General features: G+C 38.2%; 1 protein-coding gene across 2 annotated transcripts in view; it reads left to right on the forward strand.

The window, feature by feature from the left end:
• The window catches only part of PRKAR2A (protein kinase cAMP-dependent type II regulatory subunit alpha), a 137,195-nt gene that overhangs the window by 109,987 nt on the left and 5,256 nt on the right, over positions 1–21,952 (forward strand). For both annotated transcript variants that reach the window (XM_069095779.1, XM_069095778.1), the window contains 2 exons: positions 13,092–13,157; positions 21,802–21,934. In XM_069095779.1, the coding sequence (XP_068951880.1) occupies positions 13,092–13,157; positions 21,802–21,934 (199 nt within the window). The remainder of the gene's footprint in view (positions 1–13,091; positions 13,158–21,801; positions 21,935–21,952) is intronic.

The raw sequence follows: 21,952 nt of genomic DNA on the forward strand, positions 1-21,952 counted from the left end.
TTCTCTACCACTCAGTAGAAGGTGTGTAAGAATTGCTATGGTCCAAAGAAAGAAATTCTTTTACTTTATGAACAGTTGGGTCTTGAATATCTCAACATACATCTAGTCCATCACGAGGCTGAGAAGAAACAATCAAGTCGTTTATCTAAAAACATGTTTTGTGTACCTTAAAACTTTGTATAAGCAGCATTTTTAGCAAGTTTTAGCTCTTTTTTTCTCTTATTGGTAAGATAAAATACAAGAACTAATAGAAACTTGAGGCTGACCTTAAACCCTTCCTTTTACTCTTGGATCACTTCAAACTTTATAGACCTCCTTTCTGTGAACTATCCTCTTTAAGGCCTGCACCCACAGTTTAGCACTTGATTAAAAACTCTTCTTCTTTCTCTCCTTTTATGGGCTAGTCTGCCATCCCCAAGCTGACTCCAAGAGTAGTACTGCGGGACAGCAGCTATGTGTCTCATACCACTCATTAATCAGACATAGTAGAGTTGAAAGATTGAAAGGTAATAGTGAGGTAGCGAAATAGTTGAATCCCATACTAAGAAAAGAAAAAGGTTATCCAGTATCTCTTGATTTCCAGTGGATTATCAGCTCAGCTCTGTAAATAAATGGGGAGCTAAGGCCAAGACTACAAAAGGGCTCAGGTTTAGAACCAGTGAGAATTTTGGTGAAGGAGCAGAATTTCTATAAGGAACAAAATAGGGGCTGCTTGCTTAGAAATATTGTTAGCTGCTTTTGGTTAAGTGAGCAGCTTTCTTCTTCAGCATATTTAAGTATCACATTTGGTAAAATGGGTCATGTGAACACTCCTATTTCTGGAAATTCCATTGTCAAAATGAACATGACATCAACTGTTTCACTAACTTAGTTTGGCCTTTTGGTATTCCATGATCCCCTCATTTCATTCGTTAGTGCAGGCCTGCACAACTTGCAGCCCATAGGCTACTTGTGGCACGCCAAAGGATTTCCTCTATATGCGAAGGATGTTTTCTTCTACGTTTTCTGTGGGCTACCAAAGTTCCTTTGGCAGGTGGCAGGTGCAAGTTGTGCAAGCCTACATTAGTAAATAAATATTCACCGATAATTCCCCAACTCTTTAAGAACTATTAAAATGTTGATTTGAGAAAAGGGACAGGATCAAAGTATAGAATAGAACAAGTGGGAGGTGGGATCGGAGGGAAGGAAATACAGTCAGTCTTTTACAATATATCTACTCTGTTAATGTTTTGCATTGGCTACATATGTACAACCTATACTGAACTGCTTATCTTCCCAGTAAGGGTGGGTGACAAGGGAGGAAGGAAATGAATCTGGAATTCAAAGTTTTAAAATCAAATGTTTAAATATATATGTATATATTATTATTAATACTATTTTACATGTAATTGGAAAATAAGATATACAGGCACTGGGGCATAGCGATCCACCATGCCCTACTGGAAAAGTCGAAGAGGGTGTGAGAGAAGATATGGGAGAGAGCACATTGGAGGAGGGGATATCCTGTGGGACTGCTATTTTGGGGCAGTGGGTAGGGGAAAAACAGGGAGAAAATTTGTAACTCAAAATCTGCCAGAAATGAATGATGTAAAATCAGAAGTTAATAAAGCATTTGAAAAATGAAAAAAAATTGATTTGAGTTTCATCCTTCCCTTGTTATTTTTATGTGGCAAAAGTGCTAAGTAGTTTTAAAAAATAAAACAGGGAGTGTGATGTAATGGAATGAGTGACTTACATGGAAAGACTTGGCTTTCTATTCCCTCTCTGATATATGCTGGGCTGTGTAACCATGAACTAGTTACCTAATTCTTCTCAACTCTGTTTTCTGTGTTAATCATTGTAGTACCTACCTCACTTGGTGGTTGTGGTGCTTAAAGGGAGACAGTATAGGTAAAGTACCTTGCAAACCTTAAAACTCTGTACAAATATTAGTATTAATAATAATAATATTTTAAAAAGAAACCAAATAACCAAAGCAACAAGTGGAGTGTGCTACTTAAGGAGGCAATAATTTCACCTTCATTAAAAGTCCTCAAGGGGGGCAGCTAGGTGGCACAGTGAGTAAGAGCACCGGCCCCAGAGTCAGTAGGACTTGGGGACCGTTCCAGCCTCAGATACTTAACACCCACAGAAAATAACTGGCCATGTAACCATGGGCAAGTTACTTAACTCCAGTTGCTTTAAAAAAAAAAATTAAAGTCCTCAAGGCTGGGTAATACTAGTTGGACATATTGTTGAGTAGACTTGAGCTCAAATCTGGGTTGGATTAGGACCTCTGAAAGGCCCCTTTTAACTCTGAAATTCTGTGAATAGGACCTGAGAGTTTGGACTCACTCTGTAGTTAGGATAAATATTTTGAATTTTTTCTGTTATGGCAATTGATTTGCCCTGAGCCATCCCAGCATATTCAACTTGGATTTCTTATGCTCAATGACATTTATTTATTTTTAAAATTTTTATTGATAAATTTTTTCTTTATGTCATCTTGATTTTGGAATATAACCCCTTTTAATCTCCTGCCTAGCGAGCTTTTACTTATAACAGAAGAGAAAAGAGCAGGGAGAGCATTTTAACAAAACCAGTCTACCAAGTGAGTGTATTTAATGTTCCACACCTGTAGTTTCCACCTCTGCAAAGAGGAGAGATAGGCAAATTTTTTTTTCATCTTTTACTGTGTGGCAAGCCCTTCCCACCCTGGCCCCCTTTTTCCCAGCTTTATTACATACCGGTATTACTCCTTCATACAGACCAGTTTCCTTTTTCTGTACCTTTGAATTGGCTCTCCCCACTCCTGGAATGCACTCCACCCTCTCCTCTACCTCTTGGAATTCATATTGTCCCTCAAGACTTGGTACAAGTGCTACCTCATACATGAGCCTGTTGCCCAATTCTACCTCCTTCCCCAAACTGCTGGTACTCTTCCTTCCAACATCATTATGTATCTGTTTTGTATATATACCTATATGTGTGGGTAGTGACTGCTTCACTTCTTTTTATCCCTTGTACTTAGTATATAATGACTAATTCATCTCTTATTTTGTGCCAAGCCTGGTCATTATAATTATGCAGCATTCAGCTTTTTTTTTTGTTCTTTCCATTAGCATTTTCCCATTAATTATATATTGTTTTCCTGTTCTGTGTACTTCCCTTGGTAGTTCTTATCCTGGGACCCATATACTTAATTTTTTCTCCCAATCTAAGAAAATGAACTTTCATAAAGGCATATAAATATTTTTATGCTTTGGTCACAAAACCAACTTCACAATTCAAAGGAAGATGTGGTTAGATAATGAGAAATAATGTGGATTTTAGTGAACTACAGGTTGAGTTAGTCACCTATTTAATAAGAGAATCAAAAAATGCTAATGTTATCCTGTGCTGCTCTGACAAAATAAATTCTAAAAGTAAGGATGGGATGGTGCTTAACTAAGTCATGGCAAGGCTACATCTTTAGTACTGTGCTTAGTTCTGGGTTACATATACACATGCATGCACACATATGTATGTGTACATATACATATATCAATTCAGTAACATACATACATGTACATAATAACTAGCATTTATGTAGCACTTTAAAGTTTGCAAAGTGCTTTCCATATCTTATTTGATCTGTACACATATAATGTATAGATCAATAATTTCATTTATGTAGGGAATTTGCTCTTCAACTCAAACATACATTTCTAATTGATGCCATTTGCCATCACATTCATTTTAGGATTTCTGCATACAAACACACACACACACACACACACACACCTCTATACATGCTCATGCATACCCTTCCCACCCTCAAGCTATCTGAAAGAGGAGTAGGCTACCTTGGGCTGTAATATTTTACCCTTTACTGGGAATCTTTAAGCAAAAGCTGAGTGATCCCCTGTTGTATATGATGTAGTAAGGTTTCTTTAGTATATGGTTTGGACTAGAGAGTTTCTAAAGTCTCCTCTAATTCTGAAATTCCTAGAGTAATACATACTACTTCTATAAAATATGGCACGTTGTGATATTGCTCACGTTCTTTGAATTTATAGATCATGGATTATAGTGTGGGGAAAACCCAAACAGACCTGTATCTAGCCAAAACATCAGTTCTACTCCCAGATGTGCTACCCAATATTTGTATGATCATGATCATCTCCATTTTCTTGCTTACCCATCAGCTCTGCCATCTGTAAAATTAAGAAAGAATTTCAAATATCACATCTAACATTTAATGTTTGGTAGTTTTTCCTTTCTCAGGTGAAAATTTTTTCACGCTACATGAGTGTACATTGACTGAATGGGCTTTTTTTTTAGTAAATTATCTTATAATTTACTTTAGTATTTAGATAATTTAGTAATTAGATAATTTAGTAAATTATTTTATAATAAAGGAAGTTTTGTGCCTAAATATTTTTCATATTCTTTGAATTAAAAAGGTTCCTTTTCAGTATGAATTCTCTGATGTACAGCAAGGTTTCCCTTTTGCCTAAAATGCTTTCCCACACTGGAAACATTTATTTTTGTTTTGTTTTACTGGAAACATTTATAAGGCTTCTCTCCAGTATGTATTTGTGATGTGTAGTAAGATTTCTCTTATGAATGTTTTACCACATTCGTTACATTTGTAGGACTTCTCTCTAGTGTGAACTTTTGTGTGCATAGTAAGGTAACTTGTCTGTAAAGACTTTCCCACATATATTACATATAAATGGATTTTCTCCAGTGTGAGTTCTTTGATGTACAGCAAGGTTCCCTTTCTACCCGAAGGCTTCCAACATTCATTACATTTATATGATTTCTCTCAGTATGAATTTTTTGCTGTATAGTAAGGTGTCCTCTCTCTCTCTCTCTCTCTCTCTCTCTCTCTCTCTCTCTCCTCTCTCTCCGATTTCCCACATTCATTACATTTATGGGATTTCTCTCCAGTACACAATAAGGTATCCTTTCTGTCTAAATGCTTTCTCACAATTATTAAATTAGAGGGTTTTTCTCCAGTCTGAATTCTCTCTTGTACAGTAAAGGCTGAGTAGGAGATAAATGCTTTCCCACATTCAGTGCATTTATAGGATTTTTTTTTCCAGTATGAATTTTCTCATATGAATTAAGACTTCTTCTCTGGCTGAAGGCTTTCCTGCATTGATTACATTTATAGGATTTCTCTCCATTATGAATTTTAAGATTTATTGTAAAAAGTATCTCCTCGTTCTGAATGCTTTCCCACATTCAGGCCATTTGTATGATTTTAATCTGCTATGAATTCCTTCATGTACAGTAAGGTATGAGTTTTAATTGAAGGTTTTTCCACATTGGTTACACTGATAGGATTTCTCTCTACTCCAATTTCTTTGATGTTCACTAAAGCCTCTGAAGGCTTTTTCACCTTCATGACATTGATAGGATTGCTCTTCAGTCCGAATTCTTTGATGTATAATGAGATGTTTCATCTGCCTTGTCAGCTAGATTAAAATTGATCTCTAACTTGTGGATGGCCAGAGCTGAACAAAGCAGGCCAAAGACAGGGGAGTCGGGAATCAAACAGAAGTTTAATTTCAAAGTGAGAAAAACATTAGCAAGCAGTTTTCCTGAGAAGGAGGGCTTATAGCTTATGGCAGGGATAGGGTTTTTAAGCATGAAAAAGGTGGGACCCAACACAGTTATTTTTGGATCTCGGTTAAAATAGTTGGAATGATTGGCATTTTGGGGGGACAATACATGTGTTCTTGGGTCCTGTGGGAAGAGTCTCTTAGTTATTAGAATCGTTGAGCCTTGTGATCATTCAGCAGGGTACAGAACCAGAGTTAGCATGGCGGGAATAGGAGCACAGCACCTGGTTTGGTTCACTTAGCAGTTACAGGCACAGGAATTGTTCAGAGTGTCAGGAGATGTGATTGATCACTTTCTGCTGCAGTATCATGGCTACAGTTCCATCTCTCAGGTCAGGATCCCCTGAGAAATAGGGAAATTATAAGTCCCAATTCTGGAGTTTTGCTGTGGCTGAAGTCACTCAGCGGGTAAGTGCAAAGGGTTGTTATGCCAAGCTCAGGGCACAGCCTCCTTGCTGGGCAAACAGGGTGTCTCCTAATATCTTGACAGCCTGAAGGTTTCACCACATTCATTAGTATTCATTGTATATCTTCTTATGGATGATTGTCCCATATAATTAACACCCCCTAGTCCTTGGTTTCATGTGTATTTTCCTGATAAAGGGGACTTGGCAGACTTGTGCTGACCAGGCTCCCCTTCTCCCCCCCCCCCCCCCCCCCAAGGAGGCTTCTCAGAGCCACTTCTACTTCGTCCTTAGCCTGGGACACCCTGAGCCTCCGCCCCATGCAACCCACACACATACACAAACACCATACTCCCCAGGGCTCTTAAGGCTGGCCAAGAATAGGGCTTTGCTGCCATCCCAAGCAGGAGGGTCCAGAGGGCTGTGGGGCAGGGGCAGAGCCTCTCAGGAGAGGATAGAGCTGGGGCAGCCCAAGCCACACAGAGCCCCATGTACTTATTTTTAAAAATATTTTGACAACTGTATTTTAATATATAATTGGTTTCTTTGTAAATTCTATGTATTTTGTTTTGCAAATTTAAAAACATTATTCTGAGTAAGGGTACAGAAGTTTCACCAAACTTCCAAAGAGTCTATGACACAAAGAAAGGTTAAAGACTCCTGATATAAGATTTCACATGCTCATTCTTTACATGCAGTGATATTCCATTTCATTTGTGTACCACAACTTTTTCTGTCAATCCTCAATCATTGATCATCATCTTTGTTTCCACTTCTTGGCTATCACAGAAAGTCTTTCTCAGAGTATTTTGACTTTTTGACTTTACCTTCTTAGCCATATGTATGCTTTGGAGTAGGATCTCTGTAAAATGAGTTTTACATTTTGTCAGTTAGACAGTCATTAAGCATTTGTTATGTACAGTTATGTCTCAGTCACTGCTAAGTGCCAGGGGTACAAGACCCTGTCCTTAAGGAGTGTGCAGTCTAATGGAACAGACATGTAAAAATGGAGATGCATAAAAATATACACTGAGTAGATGGCAGGTAATCTGAAAGGGGAAGGCACCAGTAGCAGCGGAAACTGGGATAGACACTAGTACTTGCAATAGAAAGTCAGATTTGAGCTGAGACCTAAAGAAAACCAAGGAAACCCAAGAGGTGGAGGTGAAAAGATAGAGCTTTTCAGGCACAGGGGAACCAGTGAAAAGGTACAGAAGTGAGAGTTGGACTGCCATATTCAAGGGGCTGCAAGTGGCCTATATGGCTGAATTACATAGTATGTGGAGAACCAAGTTTAAGAAGAATATAGGAAGGTGTCAAGTTATTAAGACCTTTAAATGCCAAGGAAAGAAACTTATATTTAATCTTGAGGTAATAGCCACTGGACTTAATTCATTAGTAACATGGTCAGACTTAAGCTTTTGAAAAATTACTTTAGCAGTAATAGATTGGCAAAGAATAGATTGACATAGGAGGAGATGAGACCAATTAGAGTAGTGGCTTTGTGAGTATGAAAGACGTTGTAAAGGTAAAGCAATGATGTCTGGCAACAGATCGAATTTCTAAGCATAATTCAAAAATTGATTTCTAGAACCCAATTCATGGTTCCATCAGCAGTGGAACAGTAGTCTTTATGTAGCCCTTCCACCAGTGACTTTTTGTCTGTCTTTTGTCTTTGTCATTTTCTTTAATATGAAATGAAACTTGAGAATTGTTTTGATCTGTGTTGCTCTTATTATTACAAAAGGTTTAGAATCTGAAAGGAAGCGATGAAAAACGTAGGTGTAAAGAGCAAATATCACTTCTAGGCCTCAAATTATATTAACAAGTCACACTTGTCAGAACTATTTGGTAATGAGAGGGCATAGAGGAGCCTGCCTCTCCCATATAAAACCAAACATTCTAAAAAGGACACTAGACAGAGCCGTGATCCAGTAAACCAAACTCCTCCATTCCAGTCTAGAACTGAACAGAAAGATAGCCGGTAACCTAGAGGTGCTGGAAGAGAAGTCTCACTAGAGAAACCAGTACAAATTCTGATAAAGACCTGAAGATAGGGGAAATGGGAGAGGGATCACACTAGGGAAGCCAGCTTATACTCTAGTAAATTGGTATGAAGCCTGCTGACACTATGAATAAGTAAATTCTCCAAGAAGATCCTAAAAGCCAGCAGGAGGTCTGGTAATCAGGGCCAGAAACTAGCAGGAGTATGTTTCTGGCCTTTTGGAACAAAAATGACAGACAGAGCCAGTCCCCAAAGGTCACTACACAGAGAGACACTGTCTTGACTGTGCATTTCTAGGATTCACAGCAGGAGACATTCCCAACTCAGTTGCAGTATTATGTCAAGAGAACCTTGCCAGAAGTCTGGAGACTAGTGTGATCTCCAAAATCCAATTGGGTTTTGTCAGGATCACAGCAGAGGAAGAAACCAAGTCCCAACTTGAGATTATGCTAGGAGGAAATGGAAATGGATTCAATCTTACACTCAAATTTGATCACCAATAGAATAAGACAAAAGAGATTGAAGTATACAGTGGGAACTTAGTTATCAGCCATCCCATCCAAAACAACCTTAGGTTTTAGCCTTCATAGAAGACAGGATAAAACAGAGCCTACTCCATCTATCCAAGAGCCAGTGGAGGTGGTAGGGGTGGGGAGAGAGAGATAAGATCCTTGTACAAAGTCCTAATCTAGGCGATAAATCTGAAGGTAAGAGTAATAAGCAAAAGAAAATTCTGAAGTCCATGAAGAAATAATGTAGATTCTTTCTGGGGGGCGGAGCCAAGATGGCGGAGTAGAAGCACGACCTTCCCGCGGCTCCGGCTTCCACCCTCCCCAATCCATGTAAAAAGGGGACTCTAAACAAACTTTGGAGCTGCAGAACCCACAAAATGACACAAAGAAGCTAACCTCCCACTGAGGACAGCCCAGCAGGCCGGCAGGAACCGGCTCTGGAAGCTGAGCCCAGCCCCACACCGAGGCTTTAGCCCCAGGTGGGCCTGACCAGCCACCAGCCAGAGGGACTCCAGATCAGCAGCAGCTGTGGCCGTTTCCAGATTTATCAATACATAGATGCGAAGGACAAGGTGAGAGGCCAGTGCAGTCTGGACTTTGGGACCCAGGAAGTGGGAGTGCGTGGCTTTTACCCCCAGAGCGAGAAACCGCTGAGACGCCAGCACAGCCTGCCAGCGCCACGTGGCGGCTTCAGCTCCTGGCCTGCAGAGTGTAGGGGGACCAAGCACCAGTCTGAGGGGTCATCGCTCTTGCTTTAACCTGCTTGGATCTGGATTGCAGTCTAAGGTGGAGGTCCTGGGGTGTGTGTCCAGCTTGCCAGAGCGTGTGGAGACCTCAGAGAGGGCACGCATCTAATACCTCCGGCAGCTGAGAAAACCCCAGCGTTTGGGACGAAAACTCCCCTGTCTGGTGGCAGAGTCCTACTGTGGCAAAAAGCCCAAAAGTCAAATCATTGAGTGGCAAAATGAGCAGGCAAAGGAAACAAAGCAGACAGAAGATTCCAACATTACACTCCTATTTTGGGGATAAGAAGGAGCAAGGCATGGAACAGGAGGAAAACAGTGAAGTCAGAACTCCTGCACCAAAAGCTTCAAAGGAAAATACAAGCTGGTTACAGGCCATAGAGGACCTTAAGAAGCAGATAAGAGAAGTGGAGGAAAAATTGGGAAGAGAAATGAGAACAGTGCAAGAAAATTATGAAATGAGAGTCAACAGCCTGACTGAAGAAAATAATACCTTAAAAAACAGACTGACTCAAATGGCAAAGGAGGCTCAAAAAGGCAATGAGGAGAAGAATGCCTTAAAAAGTCGAATTTGCCAGATGGAAAAAGAATCTCAAAAGCTCAATGAGGAGAATCATTGCTTCAGAATTAAATTGGAGCAAATGGAAGCTAATGACTTTATGAGAAATCAAGATGCTGTTAAACAGATCCAAACAAATGAAAGAATAGAAGGCAATGTGAAATATCTCATGGGAAAAACCACTGACCTGGAAAATAGATCCAGGAGAGATAAATTAAAAATTATTGGACTGCCTGAGAGCCATGACCAAAGTAAGAGCCTGGAAAACATCCTCCAGGAAGTTCTCAAAGAAAACTGCCCTGATGTTTTAGAACCAGAGGGCAAAATAGAGGTTGAAAGAATCCACCCATCACCTCCTGAAAAAGATCCCAAAAAGAAAACTCCTAGGAATATTATAGCCAGGTTCCGGAATTCCCAGATTAAGGAGAGCATATTACAAGCAGCCAGGAAGAAACAATTTGAATATTGTGGAAACACAATCAGGATAACCCAGGATCTGGCAGCTTCTACACTGAGGGATCGAAGGGCCTGGAATGTGATATTCCGGAGGTCAAGGGAGCTGGGATTAAAACCAAGAGTCACCTACCCAGCAAAACTGAGTATCATGTTTCAGGGGAAAATATGGTCATTCAGTGGAATACAGGACTTTCAAGCATTCTTGCTGAAAAAACCAGAGTTGAATAGAAAATTTGACATTCAGATACAAGAAGCAAGAGAAGCATGATAAGGTAAACAGGGAAAAGAAATCATAAGGAACTTATCAAAGTTGAACTATTTTTTTTTTTAAGCAATCGGGGTTGAGTGGCTTGTTTGGGGTTGCATGGCTAATTGTTGTTTCTGGGTGTGGTGCTGGGTGTCTGGGCCCGGATTTGATCCAGGTCATCCTGGCACTGGAGGCGGTGCTCTTGCTCGCTGAGCCACCTGGCCAAAGTTGAACTATTAACACTCCTACATGGAAAAACAATAATTGTAACTTATGAAACTTTTCTCAGTAGTTGAAGGCATTAGAAATATATATATATATATATATATGTCTTTATATGAGGGTATGCGGGCATATGAATACATATGTGAATGTGTGTATATATGTTTACAGGTATACATAGATAGAGGGCACGGGACCAATTTAACAGGAAGGGATGATACTTAAAAGGTGAAATTAAGAGGTGAGAGGAATATAATGAGAGGAGATGGGGAGAGACAGAGTGGGGCAAACTATCTCATACAGAAGAGGCAAGGGAAAATGGTTACAATGGAGGGGAAGAATAGGAAGGCAAAAGGGAATAGGTCAACCTTATTCCTATGGAATCTGGCTTGAGAAGGGAGGGAAATACACACTAAATAGAGGATCTCACCCCCCAGGAGAATAGGGGGGGAAGGGGATGTGAGGGGGGATGATGGAAGGGAGGGCAGGCTGGGGGGCAGGGAAGTTGGAAGCACCCACTTTTGAAAAGGGACAGGATCAAAGTAGAGAATAGAACAAGTGGGAGGTGGGATAGGAGGGAGGGAAAAATAGTCAGTCTTTTACAATACATCTACTATGTTATTGTTTTGCATTAGCCACACATGTACAACCTATACTGAACTGCTTGTCCCCCCAGTGGGGGTGGGTGGCAGGGGGGGGAAGGGAATGAATCTGGAATTGAAAGTTTTAAAATCAAGAAAAAAGATATACAGGCACTGAGGCATAGAGATCCACTGGAAAAGTTGAAACGGGTATGGGAGAAAATATGGGAGAGAGCAGATTGGAGGTGGGGATATCCTGTGGGACTGCTGTTTCGGGGGGATGGGTGGGGGAAAAACGGGGAGAAAATTTGTAACTCAAAATCTGGCGGAAACGAATGATGTAAATCAGCAGTTAATAAAGCATTTAAATTTAAAAAAAAAAATAAAAGAAATAATGTAGATTAAGAGAAGTCCAAGAGATAAAACCAGAAGGACATGGTTACTTCACAATAACTTTAAGCTCAGGGACAAAGTCTCATGTGCAAGGATTACAGTGGCTAGAAGAAATGAAGTCAAAAGGACAAATGAGAATAAACACTTAAAATTTATGATGGAGAATGAAACAGTAGAGGTGGAAGAAAATTTGACAGAAGAGAATACAAAGGTTACAGCACTGAAAGAGCATGTGAATTCTATGCAGATTTTAACAACTGACCTTGGGGTTGGAATACCTGTAGTTTATTTTAAGGTCCATAGGTCTGCCACAACCACACTGAAATAAGGAGGGGTAGGGAAGGGAATAAGCTTTTATATAGAACCTGCTCTGTGCTGGGCATTTTTCTGAGTGCTTTTTGCAAATATCTTATTTGATCCTTGCAACAACCTTGAAAGTTTGATGCTGTTATTATCCCCATTTTACAGTTGAGGAAACTGGGGCTGATAGAGGTTAAGTGACTTTCCCAGGGTCAGCCATAAACCAGAAAACTTACTTCCAGCACTAGAGAGGATAGCTTTAGATATAATGTCTTCTGGAAGGAGCTTGATTAAATGGTTAAAAATAGAATGTCAGTTCCATTGACAAAATGGAAAGGGAGTGCAAGGGAAGTAGGGAAAGAGTTTTTACTTAGGCAGCCTTTAACTCTGAATCACAGATTTAGAGAAAAGGAAAAGAGGGAGTTTGCTAACTTGTCTTTTTCTTAGTCTTCCCAGCAACCTAAAGCTGCTCTATTCTAAGCCCTGTAATAGTGGTTTTATCACTCACCTCAATGACTGGAGCTCTAATCTGGGCCCTTGAAGGTTAGGTCTCTCTTGACTCCAATTCTAGCACCATTTATATTTGATTATACTTGAAATATATATTAAATATATCCCTTTTACTTGATATCACCTAAGCAAACATATGGCCAGGAAAGGAGAGAGAGTATTTTTTGTGCCAGCCCACATTTATTAGGAATGTCTTTTTATTACATCAGTGCCCATATTATTACAATGTCCTGTTATTAAATGAATTTTAGGGGGGAAAATAATGCTTTGTGTATAGTGACAACATGAATGTGTTTGGACAGATATGTGGGTGTTAAATGTCCAACATTAGGAGACTGAGTGCTGCTGAAGAGGCTGCTGCTTGAATAGCTCATGTCATTCAGGCATAAGTTGGTTGATGTACTTAGGTACAAAGAGCCTCTCATTTAGGAATCTTAGTTCATTATCCCATGAAAAATGTTAATAGGATGTGAAGAACATTGTAAAGTATAAAATAAATTAGGATATGACTATGCACTACAGTGTAATAACAGATATAATTCTTTCCTTTCTCTTTCCCATATTGTAGGGTGAGAAAGCAGAGAGTTTTTATATTGTGGAATCTGGAGAAGTAAAAATCCTGATTAAAAGCAAGGTAAGTTTATATATAATCTTATGTCATTTTCCTGGAATTTTAAATAATGGTGGACCCAATTTAGATGAGGAAGGAAGTTAGCAATACCCATAATTTCAATTTTACATTGTTTTCCAGAATTGTCAGTTTTATTTATGAGATTATGAAAGTGACATTGTTTCAGTGATCTTATTTTCACTATGCATAGTTTGGTTATTGATGTATAGATATTATTTTCCTTTCTTGAATTGAAAGGCAGTTTCCAATAGAAAAATGTAGGCTTTGGATTTTTAAATGTATCTGAATACTTAGAGAAGATGAAAGAGTACATCCAGACAATTAAATGCATTAAATATTGTATTTTAATCACTAACATGCAGATAGAGTTCCATGACAGAGAATCCTGTCAAAAGCAAACAAGTCTTTAATAACAGCCATTTCCACAGATACAGTTTATAATAGTGTTAACTTGTTCATTTCAGGTTACATATTTTCATTTTAAATGGTTCTTAAGCCATTTTTTATTCTTAAAGTTTTTTTATTCTGAATTTAACAAACACCACATAAAATGAACATTGTCATATACATAGAACAGAAAAAGAAGACAACATAAAACTACAAATCTGTATTATATATGCTTGGTTTTCTTTTAAAATATATAATAAATTCATTATATGTTATATATTTTCCATGTACTGCCACGGTAGCCAAACTGACCTTTGTTGTGGGGAAACCCTACAGTACATACACAATTTAGGGTGCAACCTAGTAAAAGTTTTATTGATGTTACCTGGCATGGCAGGGAGAGAAAAATGTCTTTCAAAAAGTGAGTACTCTCGAAAAGCCGTTTTCAGCTTTACTTGCAGAAGAAGATAAAAGCAATGGCAGTTACAGTTACTGAGTCCAAGGGAGCAGTGTTTCAAGTTTCAGTTTGTAACATCGTATGTCTTAGTTGGGCACTGTGAGGACATTGGTGTTAGTAAGAATTTTTTATGAAAGAGACCTGGACAAGAATAAAACTCAAACACAGGGAAGTGGATATACCTGCTTAATTTACACCAAAATGGATACTGGTTTAAAGATTAAATCACTCAAGACAAAAGAGGGAAAATATAGGGGGCTTTTCTTGTCATTTTTGCTTTTCCTAATACATGACTTGCCCTCCTAATCTAAAAGCTTTTTCATTATCTTACCACATGTAAGGCCTTCCTTCTTCGCCTCTACCTTTTTGTTTCCTTGGTCTTTGTTAAGACTCAGCTCAGGCACCACTCTAGGTTCCTTACATGCTACTTCTTACCAAGATGACCCACTCCCTGCTTTGTATGCCTTTTCTGTATCCTGTATATGTGCACAATCTCCTTAGGTATAACGTAAACACCTTGAGAGCATGTGCTTAGCACAGTACCTGGAATGTAGTGGGTACTAATTAATTAGTGCTTTTTGATTGATTAATTTAAAAAATTAGTGCTATGATTTAGTGTTTTCTCTGGTTTCTGTCTGTCTTGACAGTCACTCCATAAAATACTTGAATGTGCTGTTTACATGGTATTAAGGGAGGAGGGAAAGTGCTCTAGAGCTAAAAACACTTAATAATTCTTGGGATCCATAATCACATAACATTTACCTTTCAACAGTTACTTCATCTTATATACTCAAACATCTTGGCCAACCCCTGAAATACCTTTGCTTCTTCCAAAATACCCACCAAAATAATTATGTGTCATATCAGATTGATCAAGTCTGGTTGGGCAATGAGCTATTCTAGAAAAAAATTTAATTTTCTAGATAGTTAAAGGTTTAAATCTTTCAGTGCTAACACTTTGATCCATTTTTTATGGAAATCTCTCTAGAATTGCCATACTTCCCTCCCATCTTAAATAACATGTATAGAGCATAATTTTCCCCTTTCTTAGTAACCCAAGTCATCATTGTGTACATAAAGTATTTTATACAGTTTCAATACAGTTACGTGTGCAGGAACTTTTGAGGTATATAGGATTGTTCGTTCTTACACACTGAATGACCATTAAGTATTTATGGTTCTTATCTCCTTCTTATAGTTTTCGTGTCTTTTCTTTCACTATCAACTGTACATTTTCAGGGTAATATGATAGTAACATACCGGGAAAGAATGCTGAATTTAGAGTTAGAAGCCCTAGGTTTAAGCTCTACCCCAGCGCTTGCTAAGTAGGGGCATCTCTGAACCCTCGAAGTTTCTTCATTTGTGTGACATTTACACTCTCTACTTCACATGGCTCTTGTGAGGAAAGGGCTTTATAATGGGTAAGGTGGTAAAGAGATGTTAGTTGCTACTGTTATTACTGCCGTTAGTAAATCAACCCTTAGCAGTCCTTAGCCTTTTAATTTTCTGTTTCTAACACACCATGATAGGAGAAACCAGCAAGCACAATCTTGCTAGAATTGTATCATAAAATAAGAACATATAGACTTCAGGTTAGAACTTTGTTGAACTCTCCTTGAAATAAAATGATGAGGATACTTTATTACACAGAATTTGGGTTTCTCAGTGCCTAGCATAACATCCAGCATATAGTAGGAGATTAATAAATATTTGTTGACTAATTGTTGGCTCAGAGACCTTTTTATTTTATGACTTAGTCCTAAAAGATTGGAATTGTGAGATAAATGGAATATTCAGAGTGTTACTGTAATGCCCTACATTCGTGTGGTACTTCATGTTTTTCAAAGTTCTCTTATATCCATTATTTCATTTTGGTCTCACGACAACCCTGTGATGTAGGTACAATGAACAGATAAAGATACACATGAAAAGACCAGAGAGCTAGAAACAGAAAGGAATAGCAGTGGTATGTGTATATCTTCCTCTTTCTACCATTGGGTTGAAGATACTTCTTGTCACTTAGTAATTCACATAGGTTGAGGTCAGCTCAGTTTCATTCTGTCAACACATTTCTTCTAACAAACTCCACCACAAAAGAGATCCTCTGTGGTTATCATAATGAGATATCATCTATAGTACTCATTCAGACCTTTTATGAAACGTATTAATGTACATTGTCCATGGAAGTGACAAAAGCTTGATAAATATGCAGAGAAAATCTCTACCATCATACCGAAAAGGTAGATTGGTTACCATGACTTAGTACCTGATGAGAAAGTTCTCTAGCTTTTATGTCAGAAGAGCTGGTAGCTTGGTGGGATCTCAGTTTAAAACTATTGTTTATCTTATAAAAAATTTTGGTTAACTGTCATTCATTTATTCATTCATTCTATTCATTCAACATTTACTGAGTGCCAGCAATACACACACACACACACACACACACACACACACACACACACACAGTCACTTGGAATAGAAATAAATAACCCTGGAAAAAAAAATCTGATGCCCTGCCCTCAAGAAACTCCCAGCCTAGTAGGAAGGTTAAGATATGAATATAGTAATGATAATACAAAGTTAATGTAATGCATGTCCTTAGAAAGGTATAGATGTTCAATGAAATTTCAGGAGAGATCACTTCCAACAAGGGAAACTTCCCTCAAAGAGTGGAATCTGAGCTGGGCTTTAAAATGACAGGAGAAATTCAGATAGAAGAGAGCAATTTGAAGTAGCACAAGCTGAGACAGAGTCAGAGAAAAAAAACAAATATGTAAGTAAAAATGGTAGTTTTACAATCTTTTAATTATCTTAAAATTTGTCTGCCTACACATAACTTAGACTACTTTATAATAATTAAGAAATACTATCTAGTAATTAAATAGTAATTTGCTTATTTAGTAAGACACATAATTGCCAAACATGTATATTAATAAATGATAGTACTCTATAGTAATTAAATAGTTTTTTTTAAGTAGAAGAAAAAGTAAATATTGTAATTTTTTTGGGGAGGGCAGTTTGGGGTTAAGTGACCTTGCCCAAGATCATATGGCTAGTAAGTGTTAAGTGGCTGAGGTCAGATTTGAACTCAGGTCCTCTTGACTCCAGGGCCAGTGCTCTATTCACTGTGCTGCCTAGCCGCCCCTAAATATTGTATTTTCTAAAGGATTTTTATCCAGGAAATAATTTCAAGTGTTTTGATGGGCACAGTTATAACCTATTCTTAATTTTTTGTCTGGATGTGTATTCTTATTGGTGTAGGGAACTTGGGGGCAGTGGGGCAAGACTCCCTTTAGCTTTGCAGATCAGCATTGGTCTGCTATTTATAGTATTAAAAAATTAGCTGGGATATCAATGATAATTTTTTTAAATGAGTAGAGGAAAGAAAATTCAGCAGGGGACACAAACAAGCAGAGCAGAGCTATTATTACTAAGCTGAATTTTCAAAACTTTTTTAAATAAAAGCTTCTTTTTAAAAAAATACTGTATAACAGGTTCATAGTTTCATGTCATTTTTTTCCTATTCTTTTTATATTAAAATGTTTGTGTTTGTTAAGTTCATAATAAAAAAGAATAAATTTTCCTGAAACACTGAGGGCTTAGGGCACTTGCCCAGGCTGTGTTTACACAGCCAAACTTAATCCACTTCTTATGAACCATGAGGTCAGCTTTCTGTCTTCTACATCATATAGTCTCTCTCTTAAAATGCCAAGTTTCAGAGCAGAATATCATTCACTTCATCAACAGTATAAAACATCTGCTATATGCCAGGCACTTTGCTAGATGCTGGGAACACAAAGGTAGAAATGAAACTCTCCCAGCCCTCAAGGAGTTTTTATTCTGTTAGAGGAAACATGTACATATGGCTTGTCACAAAAGTCTTAGTGTACTTTTAAGCTATTAATGCTAATGCTTTTTGGACTTCTTTTAAGTAATTCAAGGGGCTTGATCTTTTGTCACCATCCCCACCAACCAAGACTATCTGATCCATTTTCCTTTTTTCCTTCTTTTTCTTTTTTGAGGGGGAAGGCAGGGCAATTGGGGTTAAGTAACTTGCCCAAGTTCACAGGGCTAGTAAGTATTAAGTGTCTGAGACTGGATTTGAACTCAGGTCCTCCTGACTCCAGGGCCGGTGTTCTATTCGCTGTGCCACCTAGCTGCCCCTTGATCTGTTTCCTTTTTTTTCCTTTTTGGAAGGTAATTGGGGTTAAGTGACTTGCCCAAGGTCACACGGCTAGTTTTTGTGTTAAGTGTCTAAGGCCGGATTTGAACTCATGTCCTCCTGACTCCAGGGCCAGTGTTCTATTCACTGTGCCACCTAGCCACCCCAGCGTTGACCCATTTTCTTATCCTTCATCTCACATTTCTGGCTAAGATAGTTCCTTGTAGTTTATCAAGGAGCCCAGCTCTCCTATGCATTTTGCAGGAGAAGAAAACAGGAGAGAAAGATGCTCTCCAATCCAGTCAAAAGCTACACAGAAAAAAGATCAGAACTCAGCAGCAGTTGTGAGAAAGTTCACACCAGGGAAGAAGCCAATATTACAAGCCCTGGTAAATCAACATGCAACCTGTGAGCCCTGAAAAAGGATGAATGCCCAGGATTATATGATTAAACAGAAGAAAACATGAAACACAGTGAAGAAATTGTCTCAAACAAAATGAGTAACACCACAACAAATAAAAGTAGAATTAAACAGAAAAAAATGTGGCTTGCCTGGGGGCTTACAAGAATGCCTGGAAGACATACAGCAAAAGATGAAAATTGAAATTAGAGCTCTGGAAGGGAAAGAAAAATGGAAGGAGAATTTTAAAAACTTTGAATAGAAGGTGGAAAATAATGCTCAAGTAATAGGCTCCTTGAAAAATAGACCAGAGCAAATCAGTTAACACGTATTTATTAATCACCTGCTCTGGACCAGACACTGTGCTAAGTGCTGAGGATACGAAGAAAGGCAACGTTCCTGCCCTCGAGCTTAAAATCTGATTGGGAGAAAAGCAGACAAATGTGTACAAAGTCTTATGTATAGGGTAAATAAAAAACAGACAGGAGGCACTAGAATTAAATTATTAACTTGGGAAAGGCTTCCTGTAGAAGGTGGAGCTATGAATTAGTCCACCTATTCATTCTGAAAAGCAGTTTGGCACTATTCTCTAAAACTCCTTAAATGGTATGTACTCTTTGACCCAGTGATGTCACTACTAACAGAGTCCCAAAGAGATCAAAGACAGGTAAAGGACCCAGAGGTACAAAAAACATTTATAATAGCATGTTTTATTTTACTAAATAACTAAAAACAAAATGATTGACCTTCAGGGAGTCACTGAACAAATTTTGGTATCTGAAGATAATAGGCTATTACTGTGATTTTTTTTTTTAAATGAAGGGATAGATTCAGTGAAACATGAAAGGACTTGTATAAATTATGATGCAGAGTGATATGAGGAAGACCCAGAGAACAACTGATACATTGATACACTATAAAGTAAAAACAACTATGAAAGACTTAAGAACTCTAATCAATACAGTAAGCAATGATGAGTCCAGAAGACTAATCATGAATCATGCTATTCACATTTTTACAGAGAAGTGATGATGCAGGATGATACATACATTCTGAGATAGACAATCTGTAGATTTATTTTGTTTGACTATACTCATTTTGGAGGAAGGAGATTTATAACAGAATTGGTGGGGTGGTTATAGAGGTAACAATAAAAAAGAAAGGATCATCAATGAAGTATTAAAAAAATGCACAGAAGAGAAAAGAATGAAGTTAGAAAGTAACACAGATCAACATGGTGGTGTTGAAACTACCATGTTAAATATACACACACACATGCACACATACATACCTTAAAGAAGCTAAAAGGGTCACATACAAGCTTTTTTCTGTTCTTTGTATAAGGAGATGCTTGTGTTTCTTGGGTTTTGTCATGTTCATTAGGATAAAAATAAAATAAGGGTTGTTTTTTGTTTTTTTCCCTTTATTTTTATTTTTAATTTTTAAAACTTTTATTTATTTATTTTTGGTTATCAACATTCACTTCCATAAGATTTTGAGTTTCAAATTTTCTCCCCCTCTCCAAGACGATGTACATTCTGATATAGGCTCTACATATACATTCATATTAAACATTTTCACATTAGTCATGATGTAAAGAAAAATTGGAACCAATTGGAGGAATCACAAGAAAAAAGAAACAAAAGAAAAAGAGAGTAAGTTGTATGCTTCCATCTGCATTCAGAATTCAAAGTTCTTTCTCTGGATGTGGACAGCATTTTCCATCATGAGTCTTTTGGAGTTGTCTTAGATCCTTGCATTGCTGAGAAGAGCTAAGTCTGTCAAAGTCAGTCATCACACAATGTGGCTGTTACTAAGTACAATGTTCTCCTGGTTCTGTTCATTTCCCTCAGCATCAGATCATATAAGTCTTACCAAATTTTTCAGAAGTCTACCTGATCATCATTTTTGTAGCACAGTAATATTCCATTACATTCATATACCACAACTTTTTCAGCCATTCTATAAGGGTTTTTGTTTTGTTTTGGGGTTGTTGGGGTTTTTTTTTGCTTTTTTGGAGGGCAGTTGGGGTTAAGGGACTTGCCCAAGGTCACATGGCTAGTTTTTGTGTTAAGTGTCTGAGGCCGGATTTGAACTCAGGTCCTCCTGACTCCAGGACCAGTGCTCTATTCACTGCACTACCTGGCTGCCCCTATAAGGATTTTTTTGTGGAAGGTATTCGGGGAACCATTAACTAGTAACTAAGAGAATGAGGATGGGCTTAATGTAGAAGTTGGTGATTGACCTGAGCTTTGAAGGAAACCAGAGATTCTAAGAGGCAGAGGTGAGTAATGTCATACCATGTCCAGGGAATAGTTTGTAGGGTGGTGAAGAAATAGGAGATAGATTGTCGTGTGTAAAGAACAGCAAAAAGGCCTGTTTGGTTAGACCATAGAGTATGAGTTAAAGGAAGTAATGCATGATATAGCTGGAAAGGTTGATGGAGCCAGAGAGAAGATAATGGATGTGATATATTGTGAAGGTAGAACTAATGATTTGTAAGGGATAATAAGGAGATAAGGATAACAGCTTACAAACCTGGACAGCCAAAAGAATGGTGTTCTCCTTGACAGAAATAGGAAAATTCAGAAGAGGGGTGGGTTTTACAAAAAAAAAAAAAAAAGATAATGAGCTGTTCTGGGCATAATGTTTGTAAGGCAGTTGCCTGCTGTGCTTTGTGCACCCAAAAGGGCACTTCATGCAAATTAACAACAGCTTGTGGTTGTTTAATAACACAGTCTTCACTATGTTAAAAGCTCTGGCTTGACTCTAAGTGTTGCTTAAGAAAGTTAAATTCTTAATATAGACTAAAAAAGTATCTTTGTGACCCTTTGTCAAGAAAGAGTCTCTGTGATTTAGGTAGGGTCAGTTCAACTTATGTTCTTGTATTTTTGCCCAAGCTTCAAATGGTCACCATCCACAAAGAATACCCTACCGCTTAGCCTATAAAATTCATCCCAGAATACTTATGGGGAGGGTCTCAACTGCTGTCAGTAGCTGAGAAGCTACCCAAAATAAACACCTTAAGCTTCAGAGGATGATCTGGTCAAAGTTCCTTTAAATCATAATCTCATTGTTAACTATTATAAATTATAATGTACAGGAGAAGTGTCACTTTCCATGTTATAGCTACTTGGTAATCACATTGAATATACTGTGTACTATGAAAGTGTTCGTGTCTGTAGCTAAGATTTTCGCCACGTATTCAGATTGGTAACTGGATGTTCTCTGCCTGCTTTAGACAAATAAGGACACAGAGAATGAAGTGGAGATTGCCCGGTGTCACAAAGGACAGTATTTTGGAGAGCTTGCTCTGGTTACCAACAAACCCAGAGCAGCTTCTGCTTACGCGGTTGGAGATGTCAAATGCTTAGGTAAGTCATTTGTTTTTA

This window comes from Petaurus breviceps, unplaced genomic scaffold (genome assembly GCF_028583685.1).
Source record: "Petaurus breviceps papuanus isolate PSGF00001 unplaced genomic scaffold, PetGlider_PUasm1.0 227, whole genome shotgun sequence".
NCBI lineage: Eukaryota > Metazoa > Chordata > Mammalia > Diprotodontia > Petauridae > Petaurus > Petaurus breviceps.